Source organism: Micropterus salmoides, unplaced genomic scaffold (assembly GCF_014851395.1).
Source record: "Micropterus salmoides isolate LMB-PRFRI ecotype aquatic unplaced genomic scaffold, ASM1485139v1 Ms_hic_scaffold_13, whole genome shotgun sequence".
NCBI lineage: Eukaryota > Metazoa > Chordata > Actinopteri > Centrarchiformes > Centrarchidae > Micropterus > Micropterus salmoides.
This window is the reverse complement of record NW_024040374.1, coordinates 23,096,692-23,116,035: the sequence shown is the minus strand read 5'-3', so window position 1 is coordinate 23,116,035 and position 19,344 is coordinate 23,096,692. Positions and strand designations below refer to the sequence as shown.

General features: G+C 40.3%; 1 protein-coding gene across 1 annotated transcript; it reads left to right on the top strand.

Annotated features, from left to right (window-relative positions):
* The first annotated feature begins 546 nt into the window (after positions 1-546).
* hapln4 (hyaluronan and proteoglycan link protein 4) lies at positions 547-17,460 on the top strand. Its single transcript, XM_038716274.1, has 7 exons — positions 547-743; positions 2,215-2,347; positions 4,770-4,959; positions 6,522-6,694; positions 6,822-6,937; positions 13,759-13,945; positions 16,211-17,460. The coding sequence occupies exons 1-7, from the start codon at positions 741-743 to the stop codon at positions 16,600-16,602; spliced, it is 1,194 nt and encodes a 397-aa protein (XP_038572202.1). The 5' UTR covers positions 547-740; the 3' UTR covers positions 16,603-17,460.
* Positions 17,461-19,344: the final 1,884 nt, after the last annotated feature.

Here is a 19,344-nt window from a genome sequence, read left to right as displayed (position 1 = left end):
ATTCACACAGATGGACCCTGTTAAACTAAAGCTGCCATATAAATGTAGTGTCCTTCTGAACTGAAGTACTGAAGAAACATAATGAAGATAGAAATAGTATTAATCCAGTAGGCCTAATAACTCAAATTTATCTTTAAATACAGACACTTGAGTAACTACCTACATTCTACCACCGGCATTGTACAAGTGTTACAATATATCAAGACGTTTTAAACTGAAAGTCTTTATTACCTTACTCTTCCACAGCCATGATATTGCTTGGATAGATATAATTTTTCTTGTCATAGTCTCACAATGATTTAATGTTTGTGAATGTCTTCCATTATTTCAATTGGTCTTTAACAGCAACAATGTTCTGCCTGAAAGTTAATGAGATTTCACTGCATTAACTGCAACAAACTGTGTGACACTCAATAAGTGACACTCTAATGGGCTTCACTAATGCACAGAAAGACATTCACAAACATCAAATCAGTGTGAAATCATTGCTTTGATTTACTTATCCACACACTCTGCACAATTAAATGTGTGCTGCGTCATTGGAGGACTGCGGGACCCACAAACACCGGTGGTTCCCCTGCAGTGCGAGAGATCAGCGATGGTACTGGAAACAGAGAGAGAGAGAGAGGGAGGTAGAGAGGAGAGTGCTGCTGCAGAACAACATTTAGCCTGGCCGAGGAGTTAAACGGAACACAGCAGCACATCTGCTTCATCCAGGCATCAATCCTGTTGTGATAGCCATGGTAAGTTCACTTCTGTGCTCTATTAGTACAGCCCTGCTCTGCAACACCCTGTGCTGCACGGTAACTGCAGGGATGTTCAGTGGACTAACCTTGAGAAAAATTATGCAGCAGGGCTGTTTATAGTGTGCAATGTGCATGTAAAGTGGCTAGTTTAGTGACTCTGCTTCTTTGGGGCCTGTTCTGATGTTATGTACTGCACCACTGCTGTTACATAGTAAGCGATTATTCACAGGTGACACTGATGTTGTAGCCCTCTAGCAGTGCACACAGCTGCAGCATACCTACTTGACTCTTGAATTTTGTTGCTTTGATGATGTTATTTCATCCACAATGAAGTAAAAGGCCAAATTATGTATCTGAGGATTTGCTGGAAGTTAGTATTGTGCAGAAGGCTATTGTCATTGCAATCCATCATAGATTTATGCAGCAGCAGCACCACCACCGGGGATGTCTCATCATGGGTCAAAATACACACAAGTCTGCAACTGTAGCGCTCTGAGCAATCACTCATCCGTAACCTAGAGAGAGCTTGTAACGATAATGAGCCCTTGACCGGAATAAGCAGCTGTAACGTCCAGGAGGAGTTGTGTGTTTCAGCAAGGTAATCCTTAATTGGTCACTGCCAGGGGGGGATTGTTAACATACTCTGAAGACTCAAAATGGGTTGTCTCTCTCTGCCCTTCTTTATGTTTGTTTAATATTACAGTAAGCACAACAAACCCCGTTTTTAAAATATTTTCTTCAGTAATTTGTAATGATTTTGTTGTACTTGATGTCAGTAAACAGTTTACTTTGTTTACTATGGGTCCCTACTGAACCAAGCCTGTTTCCCTCAAAACTTTCCAACCACGTCCTTTCCCTTCAACTGGCACTTGGCAGTAAAGATAAAAATTGCCAAACAGGCTTTTAGTCCAGGGGCAATCCTATGAGGCCTGTCTCCTCTTTTCACACTGTGACTGTGAGCTACACAGCTGGCACTTTAAAAGTGGTATGTGTTGCAGACTGCTGCTTGAAAGCATGAATCTCAATCCATAGTCGGCAAACCTTATTTTCTTGTTTTGAGAAAGTTGAAGTAATCAATTATCTGCTACTTTTTGTCCAGCCCAACTGTGTAAACACCTGAAGTGTAGGAGTTCTCTGGTGGGGTTTCAGCATGGTTGAAAGGCAAAATTCAAGAGACAGGTGTGGATTTTGCCCAAGTTGCATTGTATATATTATACATGCTAATTTATCATTATGCATGGACAGTAAGTCCTACCAGAATTTTCATACCACAGTCCAAAGTTGCCACTACCATTTATTTGCCATTATTTGTCATTTGTCCTTGGGATGAATATCAGTACACTGAAGATGTTGTCCATGGGATCTTTGTTACTCTTTAGCTTTGTATTTTTAGGTCTTGATTGTGCATCTGTTTTTTGCCCGGTAAACCTGGGATAGCCACAATTCTCTGTTATGTCCCTTCCTGCAGTTGTCAAAGCATCCATTGCCTCTGACCTTTGGGAAAACATCCTTGGTGGTTTTCATCCTGACCTGTGCCCTCTCAGTGACGTCCCTGCCTGCTGACACAGAGAAGGGAAGGAGAAAGGTGGTGCACGTGCTTGGTAAGGACAATATTTTCTTTCCTGTTTCTTACAGTTTACAGCAGCAAAGTTAGGAGCTCTGGTCTGCATAGCTGTTTCAACATGTGCTAGAAAATATGTAAGATGTAACACACACAGTATTTGGAACAGCCAATACTGTTGTAACTGTATATTACTATTACTATATGTAACTGTTGTATTACTGTATATTAACACATGACAAAAGTTGTTAACATCCCATGTTGCACAACTACCAAGTATGGGCTTGAGGATTGTGATACATTCCCAACATTTTACCCACTAAGACCTACTTGATGACATCAGGTATTAAACCAATTGACTGCATGAGACCTGTCTGCCAATATTATCTGTAATGTAGAGGTTTAATAGAGATACATTTCTTCTTGTATTAGGGGATATTCTCAAGTGACTGAACCCCTCTTCCTGCCCCTAGATATGCGTTTTATTTTACTAGGTCTTTATATGATTTATATTCAATTCAATTCAATTCAATTCAATTCAATTTTATTTATATAGCGCCAAATCACAACAACAGTTATCTCACAGCGCTTTTCATAAAAGAGCAGGTCTAGACCGTACTCTGTGATGTTATTTACAGAAGCCCAACAGTTCCCACCAAGAGCAAGCACTAGGTGACAGAGGCAAGGAAAAACTTCCTTTTAAGAGGCAGAAACCTCGAGCAGAACCATTGCTCAGGGTGGGCGGCCATCTGCCTCGACCGGTTGGGGTGAGAGAGAGAGAGAGAGAGAGAGAGAGAGAGATGTAAGGAGAGAGAGATGTAAGGAGAGAGAGAGGGGAGGGAGGCAGCCTACACAATATACACACAGAGGTACACACAGTGAAGGTGATATGTAAATCTTTTTATATGTTCTTACAGAAACTTTGCAGATTAAGCAAAGTAATTACAGCCATCGGATATTAATGATTTAGTGACGTTTATTTCCCATAAAAAGGAAAATGTTGAGTAAAGTACCTCAAAAATGTACTTAAAGCAGTAATAATGGACATCAGGCGCAAGACACATAGCCCTGACATTTTATTGTCTTATAAACTCATTATGGCTAATCTGTTAGCAAATGATTGCTTATTTACACATTCAGCACACACATGCAAAAGTATTATCCCATTAGAGTCATGACCACCTGATGAATGTAAGTCTAAGATTTTCTTTGCTTTGGATCTGTCACCACCAATGTCTGAGAGAAATGTCTGGGCCTTTAGAAGTTTGACGTTCTTTTTCAGCTAGTCCCTGCCATTGTCTGGTTTTATCAGAACGGGTTTGCTCTAATGAACTGCTGCTTGCTGCTTCTAAGCTGCCAGTTTTACCATGTATGGCGTGTAGGAGCGCACACTATCCCAACTCCCTTCACACAGGCACTCTGAATAACCAGCAGGAGTCACCAATTCTGACAACTGCTGCAATGGTGGTTAACATGAGTCTCCTTAATGAAATAGTAACATGGTGTTGTCTTAACATCTGTCTGTTGCGGAGTTGCCATCAGTTGGGAAATATGCTTAAAGTTTTGATGAAACGGCACTTTATGGTTTCGTGGCTGCTGGTGATAAACAACTTAGCAGAGAGCAGTGACAGGACTAATTGCTGGCTAGCATGGATAATTGTAAGTGCCTTTATCTGGTCACAACATAGCAGAAAACCTCTTGCAGTCGCTTAATAAATGTTTTTAATGTTTATACCACTCTTGTTGTGTGTAGTTTTTAGTTGCCTAGGCGCACAGACACACACACACACACACACACACACACACACACACACACACACACACAAACAGCGTCTGAGCGAATGTCTGCCAAAAATGCAAACTAGGTCTTCTTATTGCCCATTTGGAAGAAGAGGCCTCTGGTTACCATTAGTCTTAGGTCATTTCAGTGAATTCTTCTCAGCAGAGGTTGAGGTTAAAATTTGGAGTGGGTAATCTGATGACAGCTCTGGGCAGAGGAGCGATTAAGCTGCACACTGGACTCTTTGACCAAAAACAAAAATGTTCTCCACCATTATTACTGGATGTTGAGGCACTAATGTGACAGCTCAAGTTAACAGCACACACTTTATTAGCTGAAGCTGATTCATTTTTCGATTAGAAGAAGAGTTACAAGAGAGAGAATAAGAGTCAAGGGTGATTGCAAACAGCATTACAAGGACTTGACTGCACTTACTTGGATGGCCATGGAGAATTCCTTATGCATTTGCTGGTATCCAGTTCTTTTATTATCATTTAACCTCAATATATAGCTTTCTGGCCAAGACAGTAGTTATAAATTTATACACATCATCATTAAATGTGACAATGAAAAGAAAGCATAAATACAGAATAACGAGAAAGCAGACCAGCAGGATGACAGATCATTCCCCAAATCCAGCATTTTGATAACCCAGCCTTCCTTCTCCTCTTTCTTCCCACAGAGGATGACACCGGAGCGGTGATAGTGCAGACAGCTCCTGGAAAAGTGGTGACACATCGTGGTGGCTCCATCACTCTGCCCTGCAGATTCCACCATGAGCCGGAGAACACCGATCCTGCTCGCATTCGGATTAAATGGACCAAAGTGACTGATGCGCTGCAGTTTGAGGATGTCTTTGTAGCACTTGGAAGGTGAAATCTGCATCTGTATCAATGAATTTGTATCTTCGTTGCAGGGCCCAATTCAACAGATTGATTATTTTGATTTCACTGCCAACCACCATAGATGCTTATCACATAATCACAATGTAATGTTTCATCTAAGCATTTTCCCACTCAGATCATAAAACACACATTTCTCTTTTATAGCCGCTTTAGTAAATTTCTCAGATCAGAATTTAAATTCTCAAAACTGCATGTTCAACCCCCACATCATCTTGTCACTTGTGCACATCATAAAAACATTCTCATTGTTTTGAACAAATTGCAAATGCTTTCACACATTTATGCAAATTATTCTATACAATTGTCTGCTGTTTCCTACATTATCAATAGCTTATGTCACGCTGATCACAATGTATTATACCGGTTCTCTGTTGAATAGTCTTACACCCCAAAACGTTTAGGCACAAGTTCATTGCATAAGTCACTACATGCAAAATGGCTGAACACGTTGTCAAAATCAAAGTTAAAAAAAGTCAAACTTTATTGTCATTCTTCGCATTCAGGTACACAGCCTAACAAAATGTTGTTTTGTGCAGACCATGGTGCCTAAACAAAATTAGAATAGACAACAACAACACAGCCCTCAGACCATTCACCCGATACACACAATACCATACACAGTGAACAGTAAGAGCAGTAATTAGTGCAATGTAAATAACAAAAAATAATATGAGTAGCTGTTTATACTATATATGTGTGTGTGTGTGTGTGTGTGCGCGTATATATGTATACATATATAGACAGCGAAAGAGAGAGATAGATTGTTCTTGATCTGTCAATCATACATGTCTATTAGACTTTTTTTTGTAAATGTCTCCTTACTGTAATTGATGATGATGAAGATAACTGTTGTGATGTGGATAAGAATATGTGACCTGACAGACAGGAACATCAGCCTAAGGAGTGTTTCCCATGTTTACATTTCTAATTTTGTAATTTCTTCCGTTGTGCTATGCAGTGCTGTAAAACAGTCTTGTCTTTTTTTTTTTGCATCACAATGACATGGTCTGTCAACAAATTATAGTACAAACACTAAAAACCTAACAGTGTATCCTGTTCAGTCCCTCGCAACATATAACTTTGTGCTGTTGAAATAGATATGCCATATTGAAAAAGTGCTGCCTTGTGCATTTTCAATCATTGTCATCAAAACGTTAGCCATTGTTTACATCAGAAAACACTTACAGAGTACACTGTTATATTGATAACATGACTAAACATTTTGACTATCGTGTTCGTAAACAATGACACAAGGACTGTTCAATGACATGTTCAATGACATGAAGATTTGCTTTAGACTAAGGATTCTAAGCAAGTTATGGGCTTTTGCAGGAGATCCACTGTGTTGTGCTATTTGTTAGATATGTTTTGAGAAATGTACCAAAGCCACTGAGAAAAACTGTAAAGTAAAGGATGTCACCTCCACTTTTAAAACACTTCCCAATTTGAGGCATTTCTAAATGATTTTGCTCAGAGCAACTTTAATAAAGGTGAGGAAATACTTTAAAATGTCTGTCAAATATCCTCAGGCAGCAGCGTGTGTTTGGATCGTACAGAGGCCGTGTGTTTTTGGAGCAGGCAGGACCAGGTGACGCCTCTGTGATCATCCAAAATGTCACACTGGAGGACTACGGACGCTACGAGTGTGAAGTCACGAATGACATGGAAGACGATACAGGATTTGTCAACCTCGACCTAGAAGGTCAGGAATTAAAGATGCAACTTGAAGAGTTCTCGATTAGCTGTATAAAGTTCACATGAAATTGAAGTAAAATTCATACATTATACAGCCTAATACTCAAGAGCAGGTCTGTTTCTGTCACCTGCAGGAGTAGTGTTTCCTTACTACCCCCGTGAGGGGCGCTATAAGCTCAACTACCACCAGGCGGAGGATGCCTGCAAACAGCAGGATGCCATTCTGGCTTCCCACCCTCAACTGCACAAGGTAGGATTACCCCTTTCCTGTGGTTCAAATGTCCGTCATGTTCAAGACAGATTAAGAGAACTCACAGATCACTATCCAGGATTTATTAGAGCTGTAGATCACACATTCCATAGCACTTTATATTTTGTTGTTGTACCAATGCACTTACTGGCTACAACCATAGACTGTATATAAAAATGGACGTAGCGTCCGTGACGTCACCTCAAAATTGTCGGAGCTGGCCGGCGCCATCTTGGCATCGCATCACCATGCGTCACTCCCGGATAACCAAAAATGGGTAAAGAGGCGGGTCGTAGGTGGAGCTGAGGTGACGTGTTGCTGAAACCACTCCCGCCTAGCTCGACGTGACCGAGTTAGCTCATGCTAAGGAGCTAATGCTACATGCTACTCTGCGGTGCTGTACGGTGGAGGTTGGAACCTGCTGCCGTGTTGTTACCAGTTTACCGACATTACCAGCTACAGTCAAGGTAAGACACCGGAAAAAATTCAAATAAATCCCATATCTGTTATTGACATTATACTTCACAAGGTTTTAAATGCTTTTTAATATATAAATGTGGTAACGTTAACATTATTTTGCAACACTAAAGTTAGATTTTGTTGAGACCAACGTTAACAGTTAACTATGAATCAGTTAAGCAAATCAATTAACCCTTTTACATACCGTTGGTTATGAGTGGTTACGAATCGTTTATTTGGACGTCACCTCAGTATGTTAACTTACTTGTAATAAACGTAATAAGCTAGCGGTAGAGTCCTCAGTTACATGATGAAAGCTATATATATTGTAAAACGTTAGCCATGGCTGTTATCACGTTAATTAATTCCCCACACCGCTATTTTGAGTAACGTTGCTGCTGTCGGCAGGGCTGTGTGGGATTATTGTCTGGAATAGGACACTTGTGAGAGAAAGGTACTTTTTATATTTGTCACAAGATTCTTGTTGAGGTTCTGATGCCTCCACATCTGCTACAGTGCCTTGCGAAAGTATTCGGCCCCCTTGAACTTTTCGACCTTTTGCCACATTTCCGGCTTCAAACATAAAGATATAAAACTGTAATTTTTTGTGAAGAATCAACAACAAGTGGGACACAATCATAAAGTGGAACGAAATTTATTGGATATTTCAAACCTTTTTAACAAATAAAAAACTGAAAAATTGGGAATGATCCAATGTTGACCTAAATGACTAATGATGATAAATAGAATCCACCTGTGTGAAATCAAGTCTCCGTATAAATGCACCTGCTCTGCGATAGTCTCAGAGGTCCGTTTAAAGCGCAGAGAGCATCATGAAGAACAAGGAACACACCAGGCAGGTCCGAGATACTGTTGTGGAGATGTTTAAAGCCGGATTTGGATACAAAAAGATTTCCCAAGCTTTAAACATCCCAAGGAGCACTGTGCAAGCGATAATATTGAAATGGAAGGAGTATCAGACCACTGCAAATCTACGAAGACCCGGCCGTCCCTCTAAACATTCAGCTCATACAAGGAGAAGACTGATCAGAGATGCAGCCAAGAGGCCCATGATCACTCTGGATGAACTGCAGAGATCTACAGCTGAGGTGGGAGACTCTGTCCATAGGACAACAATCAGTTGTATACTGCACAAATCTGGCCTTTATGGAAGAGTGGCAAGAAGAAAGCCATTTCTTAAAGATATCCATAAAAAGTCTCGTTTAAAGTTTGCCACCTGGGAGACACACCAAACATGTGGAAGAAGGTGCTCTGGTCAGAACCAAAATCGAACTTTTTGGCAACAATGCAAAACGTTATGTTTGGTGTAAAGGCAACACAGCTCATCACCCTGAACACACCATCCCCACTGTCAACCATGGTGGTGGCAGCATCATGCTTTGGGCCTGCTTTTCTTCAGCAGAGACAGGGAAGATGGTTAAAATTGATGGGAAGATGGATGGAGCCAAATACAGGACCATTCTGGAAGAAAACCTGATGGAGTCTGCAAAAGACCTGAGACTGGGACGGAGATTTGTCTTCCAACAAGACAATGATCCAAAACATAAAGCAAAATCTACACTGGAATGGTTCACAAATAAACATATCCAGGTGTTAGAATGGCCAAGTCAAAGTCCAGACCTGAATCCAATCGAGAATCTGTGGAAAGAACTGAAAACTGCTGTTCACAAACGCTCTCCATCCAACCTCACTGAGCTCGAGCTGTTTTGCAAGGAGGAATGGGCAAAAATTTCAGTCTCTCGATGTGCAAAACTGATAGAGACGTACCCCAAGCGACTTACAGCTGTAATCGCAGCAAAAGGTGGCGCTACAAAGTATTAACTTAAGGGGGCTGAATAATTTTGCACGCCCAATTTTTCAGTTTTTTATTTGTTAAAAAAGTTTGAAATATCCAATAAATTTCGTTCCACTTCATGATTGTGTCCCACTTGTTGATGGTTCTTCACAAAAAATTACAGTTTTATATCTTTATGTTTGAAGCCTGCAATGTGGCAAAAGGTCGAAAAGTTCAAGGGGGCCGAATACTTTCGCAAGGCACTGTACTTAAAGCTTAAACTTTGAGTATAAAATAACGTTGCTAGTCTTGGCTACTGGACATTTGACAGCTGATATAAAATTGTCTGTCTTAAAAGGACAACACAAAAACATTTAAAGAGTCTCCCTTGTTCCATTTTCTCCCAAGTATGTAACATAATAGTGCTGTCAACATTAAAACACTGAGGCATCTTTTAGAGGACCATCTCAAAAAATTTGAATACTGAGGAAAAGTTCATTGCGAGCATCAGAATCAGACTGAGAGATTAAAGGCTTCAGAAACCTTTGCAGGTGTTTTGAGTTAATTAGCTGATTAGAGCTCTCCTCCAGTTCTTTTACACATTTCTGTATAATTTATAATACAGAAATGTATTTAGGCTATTCTCAAATGTTTATACATTTTGAGATAGTGGAGTTTTTATTTCCATGAGCTGTAAACAGTAATCATCAAGATGAAAGCAAAAAGGGTTTGCTTCACTTTGTGTAATGAATCTGGACTATCAAAGATTCACTTTTTGAATTAAATTACATTAGAAAATGAACTTTACCACAATATTCTATTTATTAAAGAATCATCTGTACTTTATATTTTTTATCAGCTGAAGAATTTATTACACATTTTCCTCCTAGAGTCACACTGTGGATCAGATGTCCCACCTGGTGCCAGAGAGCTGCAGAGACCTGGAAGCCTTGTTATTGTCGTGGAAGTCTGTATCTGTTGGCGTGGACTGATGTGGAAAGGCGTTCTCTCCTTCTGTTTACTTTGACTTTTAAATATTGTCCATATTTGTATCATAGATCCATTTAAAAAAAGATACGGTTTATGGTTCACTTGTAATAAATTCTATATATAGTATATTAGCACTCCCTGTCTTTACTACTTACTGAAAAGCTAATCGTATACCACAGATAAAACATGAAACATTAAAGCTGAACTCTTGCTAAAGAACATCAGTCTAGTATAAGTTAAAAAGTGAAAATACTCCCAAACATGTTTCACATGAAATGTAGAAAAGTAAGTATGCAGTGTATTTCTGTGTGTGCAGGAGTATTTTTACTTTCTACCTTATACTTTAAGATAAATAAGGAGCCATACACCCAGTACCCATATACTGTATAACACAGCCTGAAGTTTATGAAGACAGCCTTGTTTGCTGCTCTGATATAAGTCTAGTTTAAACACAGAATAATGTGTGCACATCCAAACCATCCTGTGGGTAAGTGCTGAAACAAAGAATGATCTGCACAGAGTAATTATGAATCCCACTAGGTGGTTTTTATTGTGACGTTGCAAACTCTGAGCTGACCGAATGCACATGTAGTAAATAGGGGAGTCTATACAATGTAAACCACACGAGACCTTCTCAGAGGTTGCAATGACACCTCCTACAGGGCTTCAAAACTATTCAGTGTGCAGATAATTCTTTGTTTTTCCACAACTTCTCAGTCAATGTCACATTTGTCTCTTAAAGAAATGTCAAAATAAAACAGTATATAACATCAACCTTTCATTTTTTACTTTCTACTAACATATATGTAAAATGTTAGCCTATAAATAACATCTTAATATTTTCATTTACATCTGTTAACTATAATATATTGTTAAGTTTAGATCACACTATTTAAAATTAAAATATGAAACTGATGATGAATGAAGAATGATTTTATTATGTATGAGTTTATTAGTCTGATACACCATAAAGCTACTGAACTCTGAGATCGCCTCAGCATGATAACCTCTCTGGCATGTTACAGTAATTAGGGGTGGCAATGTGAAATACACTGTTTCCTAATATGTGCAATATACGGTTTGCTGCTGGACACTGTGCAATAACTATTCAAGTCAGATCTTATTGAACGTTTATTATAAGGATCTTATTTTATATTTCTTATTGAACTGTACTACCTTTTTTGGCAAATTCTAACCCACCAAACAAACTCAAGAGGCGGCTCACACACACCTAATTTTTCGCTTTAACTAAACCATTGCCCTAGTTACAGCGCAGCTACCTGTCTGCAGGCATAACGTGCATTATATGCTGACAATAAAGGTGGATGTAAGTCTCTGGAGGTAGCCTACAACAGCTGCTCTGCCAAATTATGCATCCACCTCTTAAGCTCCTTATCAGAAACGTTGCTGATCAAACGCAGTTATCACCTCACATTGTTTGCTGAATCTCAAGGAATGCTACATCTACTGAGTGTAATAACTTATTGATGACTCTAAATGGCCTTTAATATGTACTTTCAATCAATCATCCCCACTGATGAACCCCACAAACAATAGTATAACGTTATCGTTTTTAAACAGTAACGTTACACTTGGAGGTGCGTGGCTCTCCTCGGGAGAGACAGCTAGCTCAAATAGTGGCATCGGTGCTCCTCGGTTTGACAGTTTCAGGCAGAACTCCACAGCAGCTTCCCCCATGGCTCTCTACCTTTAAACCCTTCGTGTCCATCAGGATCAGGTGCAGCCACTTATAATAGTAGCTGACTAGTATCTAACTGAACAGTGATTCCGTTACAGGATGTAGCTAAATATCACATCGCCCGTTAGTAAAAGTTACCGTTAGCTAACTGAGAGCTGAGCCTTTACTCACAACTTCACGCAGACGCCTTTTCTTCAAAGCATTATCACCCTAATGTCTAAGACTAAGGTTAATCTAATAACGTTACATTTTGGCTTCTCCCTTCTTGTCTTTGACTCATTAAAAGCTGCAGTTAGAACAGACTAACTTACTTAACGTTACTTACACTAATGGCTAATTAGCGCAATGAGCTAACGTTAAGCTAACAAGCTATATGCCGACAGCGATACTTGTTAAATGTTAACACATAAATAAAATACAGGAATTTCTGTATTTAATTTCTGTAATATAACTCAATAAAGGAGAGAGAAAAAGCCAAAAAGCATACTACCACCTCTTTAAGAATATGCATATGACTAGAGCAGACATTTTACTTTAAAGGAGACCTATTAAACTGCTTTTCCAGTCTTATTATATATTATAATATATATATATAGTCTATATTATTATATATTGTAGTTCTGTGACTCCTGTATGGCAGCTTTGCATGATGCAAAGTTAAAAAAAATATTTTATTTTCTTATACTGACTCACTTCATTTCAGCCTCTGTGTGATACCAGCTGCAAATGCTCCGGTGTGTGTAACGCCTCCCCTCTCAAAGCCCACTGTCTTCTGATTGGCCAAGACCTGAAGCATGTTACCAGGCTGTTGTTGTTGCTGGGCAGAACAGGCAGACTAAGCCGTTGCTGGGCTGTTGCTATGACCATATATGGAACACCAGCTGCTTCTGGCTCGGTATTACGTAGAATGGAGCTCTTAGTAGAAAAAGCAGTTCAAAACAGATGCTGTGTTCGAAATGGAAGGCAGTTGCCTCGCTGCCTCGATACCGTAATAGACAGCTGCCTCAGAAGGCATCACTTTCAAGTGAAGGCAGCTCTGTTTACATTAGTTTCGCACAGCCTTCTAGGGCAGCACTTACGGCAACGTGTGACGTTAGCACGCCATTGTGCGTCTCTTCTGGTTGTCAGAAGAGACGCTAGCCTTAGCATAAGCTAACTAGCTATTGAAAAGCCAAACGGCTAACAGACGCCTCAGAAACCATACTGAACAAACTTGGTTGGTTACAGTCACGGGCTAATATGATAGTTCAGTGTTTAGTTCTCGCTAGATTTTCAAAAACCTAAGTGAGAAAACTACTAAAAACCTTTAAAAACGTATATTTGGCTCGTTTGTCCGCCATCTTGACCAGTTTTCGAAAGCTCCGGCGGCCGCAGATGCGCTGCTTTATGGGTAATAGTCAGCATCAGGTCATCATTGATGCTGCCTTCAAAACTGGCCGTTACTGGGGCAGCTTGAAGGCATCTCAGGAGACAGGAAGAGATCGTTCGAGCAGTTTCGAACAGCACTCGCTGACCTGTTACACACCTTCTGAGACAGAAGTTTAGCCCATTTCGAACACAGCCAGAGGTTCAGAACAGGAGGAAATCTGAAGTTTTTACTCACAGGGATTTCTTTTAAATACTTTAACCTCATTTTTTGAATCTTTGGACATGTTTAACATGAACATCCAACATTGTAACATTGTAGATAAGTCATAAAATGTGGAAAAGCATAATAGGTCTCCTTTAAGGTACATCCTCCTATTAAAAAAAAAAAAGCCATATGCATTAAAGTTCAAAGTAACTGAGTTATGTCAGTAGAGATAAATTCTTCCTTCTCTCAATAATGTGTTTGATCATTCAGTATGACTCCCTAACCTACATTATCTCCCTCCACAGGCCTGGCTGGAAGGACTAGACTGGTGTAATGCTGGATGGCTGGAGGACGGCTCAGTCCAGTATCCTATCTCTCATCCCAGAGATGAGTGCGGCCGCAAAGACACCCCCGCTGGCGTTCGTAACTATGGCTACCGGCACAAGGAGGATGAGCGCTACGACGCTTTCTGCTTCACTTCCAAGCTCAATGGTGAGAAACACAGAGATGTAGGCTGCTGGTCATAGCTGTGTCCACATGCATGTCTGTTTCTGCAGATCATAAACACTTTGTAGTCCACATGATCACACAGCTAAATGCAAACATCCAACAGAGTATCCAGCATCTGTGGCTCATGTGGCTTGGAAGAGAACAAGACACTGGCATAGCTGGATTGTTGTGGTACTGTATAGAAAGTGAAAATACTGTATCATGAGTTGGACCGTGGGGAAATCAGACCCGCTTCTCTGATCTCCGTCTGTGATCTAGCAGGCCTAAGGCCATTGGATTTAGATCAGGCTGTGTTGATTCTCCCCTGCTTGGGCCACAGTGTCCTCTGGGTGCCAAGCATCGCCTTTCATCTCCCAGTTCTTTGATTTACATCACATTCCCACAGAGTCTGCCAGTGTCTCCGTCACACATGCCACCTCCAGGTTCAGCAACATGAAAGTTATCCGTAGTCTCTGAGCAGTCGAAACAAGTCTACATGTATATGGTATAATTAAAGGATTATTGTGGAAAGATACCATATTGCATAGTGTTTTAATAATCAGTTTTGAAACAATGAACACTAAAGGAATAGTTTATTTTAGAAAATACACATATTTGCTTTCTTGCCAAGAGTTACATGAGAAGATTGATGGTGGTTAGCTTAAAGCAACTAAAAACAGGAAGAAACTCCTAGCCTGGCTCTGTAACAAAAGGTAATGATATCTGCCTACTAGCACCTCTAAATCTCACTAATTAACACATATCAGATCAGTGAGTCTTCCAGTCTGGGAAATAATCCAATCTGGGAAAATAAACAATGTTTATGAAACTAGTTAAAAAAAAAAGTTCAAAACATGCTATATTAATTGTATCATGTTGCGAACCACTTTCTATATTTTAAGGCACAAGCTGCTCTGTTTGGCTGTGTGATGAGATGTGGTTGATGGAGCAGCCTGTAGTGTACAGGCAGGTAGGGTTGGTGGTAGCTGGGAACATCAGAGTTGCCAAGCAGCAGCCACTGTGGCAAATGCTTACTATCTCAAAACACCTTGCCAGGCAAATTGTGTTTTTACTCCTCTTACCATTTCTGTACAGATTAAACAAATGAGATACAACCTATATTATGTAGTGAGCTTCAGGGATGCTGGAAGGCACATTTTGGGCCAGAGACAAGCTAACTGTTTCTTCCTGTTTCCAGTATTTATGCTAAGCTAAGATAGGTACCCTCACATTTACCCTACAGATATGAGAGTGGATTGGTCTCCTCATCTAACTCTCGGCAAGAATGTGAATATGTGTATTTCCAAAGTGTCTAACTACTCGTTTAAAACTCCGACCATATTAGTGGAAAATAGTGCACCACTGGTTAACAGGGCATTTAAAAAATTTAGTTTGGAAAAACATGACTTCAAGCATGCATGTGCCTCTTTGAAGTTTGAAAGAGAATTAAAAAATTCTCATGTACTCCAAAACTAAATAGATGTTGCCTCTTCATTTGAATCAAAAAACCAGTTTGGGATCATCTGAAATGTTAAAAAAAAGCAGTGCTTTTCCTTAGTGAGGAAAAAGGTAGCATGACAGAAGTCTTAAACGATTGCTCCCAGCTTCCCCTGTGTGTTAATTATTTTGGACAGTCTGTTGTGGGCAGGAGGTTTCAGCAGTCGTCGTGACCGATACTGTTGCTAAGTCCAGCTGGAAGGTATTTACTGAGTGTCCCCTGGGGAAATATGAGACAATATTCTGCCTCTCCAATAGCCAACAGTCACATAAACAAACATAAAATCAATAGCTGAGCCAATTGTAAAGCTGAGGTTGCAGACATGTTTTTCATGATAGCAGGAGAAACCACAAACCTCTTCATTCATGGTTAGGTTCCTTATGCTTGGCTGCCTTATGATTCACTTAAGTTCAAACAATTCATAAAACCAGGAGACCAATTTCTTAAATATTGCCAGGTGAAACGTCTCCCTAGAGGTGAGATGAAAGCAAAAATGGAAGCTTTTTAAGAGTAACTTTGAGTTAATGCTGTACGCTGACAGAGTATTGCCATTCGTTTTTTGAGCAGTTGCCCGGATGGTTGTTGGAATGATTTGATATTCTGAACACAGTCAGACAGAGATGCCAGGAAAACTGAGAATATCCATCTCATTCTCTGCCTCTTCTGCCTTTCCTTCTGCCATCCTGAACAATGCACTTGCTCTGTTTTCCTTCACCTTTTCACATGTTCTTACAATAAACATCCTCTCCTCTCCCTCTATGTCTCTTTAGGCAAAGTGTATTTCCTCAAACGCTTTAAGAAGGTGAACTATGTGGAGGCGATGAAAGCTTGCATCCGAGATGGCTCAGCAGTGGCCAAAGTGGGTCAGCTGTACGCTGCATGGAAGTTCCAGCTTCTGGACCGTTGTGAAGCCGGCTGGCTTGAGGATGGCAGCATCCGTTACCCCATAGTCAACCCCCGCTCACGCTGTGGAGGATCCCAGCCAGGTGTCCGACACCTGGGCTTCCCTGATAAAAAATTCCGTCTGTATGGGGTCTACTGTTTCCGCAAGAACAAGGATGAAACGGCAGGTGGTACTGAAACAACAAAAAGCCCTACAGATAGCTTGACAAGGGGGAAGAGCAGCAACAGCATCCCCATGAATACTACAAAAGTGATTTAAAGTGGACAGACTGAGAGCAAGAGGGAGATGCAATTTTAGATTTAACAGCAACAACTGTCGCCTAGCAGCCAGTCTCCATTCATCGCTTTTCAAGTAAAACACTCACCGACAAGATAAGCGAGGCTATGTAAAATTAAGGGTGACTTCTTTATTAGGGTGATTTTCCTTTTCATCTCCAGTCAGTCAATCATCTTAAGGCACAAGTGTGTTAGCTGTTGCGGGAAAACTGTAACATTAACATGATAGCAGCTTGCTCATCACTCAAACACTCATCAGATCAGAGAATCTGCCATGAACATCCTTGTTTACGTGTGTGTTGATCATATTTTGGCCCCCCGCTGAGCTCCGAGCTTGAGTGTGAGCCAGAATCCCAGTGCCACGGTGAAAACAACATTCATTAATCCCAGATGCCCTGTAAGTTTAGATCGTACCAAGTGTAATTGCCTGTATCTGGGTGCCACGCCTGGTTAGCAACCCGCTGGCACAATGTGAGTCATTTTTCTCATTAACTAAGACCTGAAAATCTCATCATCAGAGCTGAACAGGCCAAGAAATAAATATTGCACTAGCTCTAAAATATTTGCACTTTAAATACATAGACTTATTTTATGACAGCATCTTAGCTTAGACATAAGCGAGCATGTATTGCTTGGCTGAGAGTAGTGGCTGAGGCTGAATAAGCAGAAATACAAAGCTACAATAATTGCTATTTACCTCACATGCTGCACTTCTAAGCAACCTGGGCTTCCAATGCAATATAAATGTTACATGCAGCAACCTTTATTACAGAGTATGGTAGACACTATAGAATGTATGAATGTTCTTGGAAAAAAATAAAAGTCTTGAAATGGTTGATATGAACAACATGAGTTTGGGTTCAGTTTTTCTTTTCTATATCAGGAGATCTACAGATGGTTGCTCATTTAAAACCTGATTAAATGAGCAAAGAAATATAATGAATACACTTGCTTTCATACAGGGTACGAGGGGTCACTAAATGGTCTGATGAATTTAAAGCAATGGACATGGACTGCATTTATATGGCGCTTTTATCCAAAACATTTTACAGTTTGCCTCATTCAAACCCACTCTGCATCAGGGGATCGACCCACTGACCCTGAGCTTAATGGACAACGCACTCTACCTGCTGTGTATCATCCTGCAGTGTCTCTCATGTAGAGGGTACACAGCCATGCTAAGGGTGTACAACAGTGGTGCTTTGAGCTAAATGCTCATATCAGCATACTAGCATGCTCACAACGACTATGCTAACATTCTGATGTTCAGCAGGTGCTTATCATGTTCATCATTGTAGTGTAGCCTGTTAGCATGCTAACATTTGGTTAATGGCACTAAAAACAAAGTACAGCTGAGGCTGATGGGAATTTCATTAGTGTTGCAGGTATTTGGTCATAAACCAAAGTATTGGACACATTGAAATGTTCGCATCGTATAATAAAAGTCAGGGCATCATGACGTTATTACACTCCATCCTGAGATCAGGCAATCCTTCCAAAAGTTAGCAAGACATTTCACTCAAAATTACAAGATGTCACTGTGACACAAGAGGAATGTCAGAGGATCACTTAGTTGACAGTAGACGGACATTTCCATCCACGGAGCCAAACTGCTACTGCTAAAAATGATACCAGCGGTTATATAGTGTTCTCGAAAAGGGCATATATAGTACGTCACTGTCTCCCCTTAAAAGTTATTCCCCAGTGTTTGTTGTCATGCCTCTTTGCCACGATACAAGTGCCATGGCATCAAGCGTGATGCCCTGACTTTTATTATAGGATGCGAACATTTCAATGTGTCCAATACTTTGGTTTATGACCAATCTGTAAAATATATATATATATATATATTTTACAGATTTACAAGTTATTTTTAACAGAATTCCCTACTGCAGCTTCAAGATACCTGGGGGTATGGGGGTAGGATGAGCCTTGTGACACTTTTACATTTCATTCTGGAGAATATGTGCTCCGTTCTGCCTCATGTGTTCGAGTGTTTGCCAGTGAGAGAAACAGCTGAGGCTCTGAGCATGTTGGTGTTGTGCCAACACGGCAGAACAAACCATGTCATCGTCATGGCAACAGGCAGCATGTAATTAAAGTCAAGTTCATCGCAAGTCCAACATCATGAAAAAATTGCTGCGAGGGACAAACTTGAGCTGTAAAAGAACACATCACATCTGTTTGCTTTGTATTGGCAGCTTTGTGACTTTTTCAAAGGGAAAAAGAGGCTCTAAAATGACCTTGATGATTGAAGTTGATGATTTTAATGATTCGCTGAGTACTCTCACCAGCCCCATTAGTCTGTGCTACTGTGTGAATGTACAGTCACAGCCACTAAATTAATAAACAAAGTCCTGCTTGATGCACTATGACATTTATAATTTATGGAGCATTATGTATTCCGCATTTCAGTACTGAAGTAATTTAGATGTTTTTATGTGTTCAGGATTGTGATGGTAACCCATTTGAAATTCACTTTGCATGGCATTTAGCTGCAGAATCCATCTTATGTAAGAGCGATGCCATCATAAATAGCAGCCACTACTTCAGATTTTGACTGCCAGCGCTTTGGCAAACAGAAATGACTGATCTGTATGCATTACGTTTTTGTTAACAGGAATAATAACAGTAATAGTACTGCTCGCTCAAAGAAACTACACATTCTACAGATGGTGAGCTCAACAGGCCAGGCAGTGGAAAATACCCATGAGGCAAAACATTA

Excerpts from the sequence above, each read along its gene's own strand:
- hapln4 (XM_038716274.1), top strand. Across the intron at positions 6,695-6,821 it reads TGTCAACCTCGACCTAGAAG|GAGTAGTGTTTCCTTACTAC; the intron begins GTCAGGAATTAA and ends TGTCACCTGCAG. Across the intron at positions 13,946-16,210 it reads CTTCACTTCCAAGCTCAATG|GCAAAGTGTATTTCCTCAAA; the intron begins GTGAGAAACACA and ends ATGTCTCTTTAG.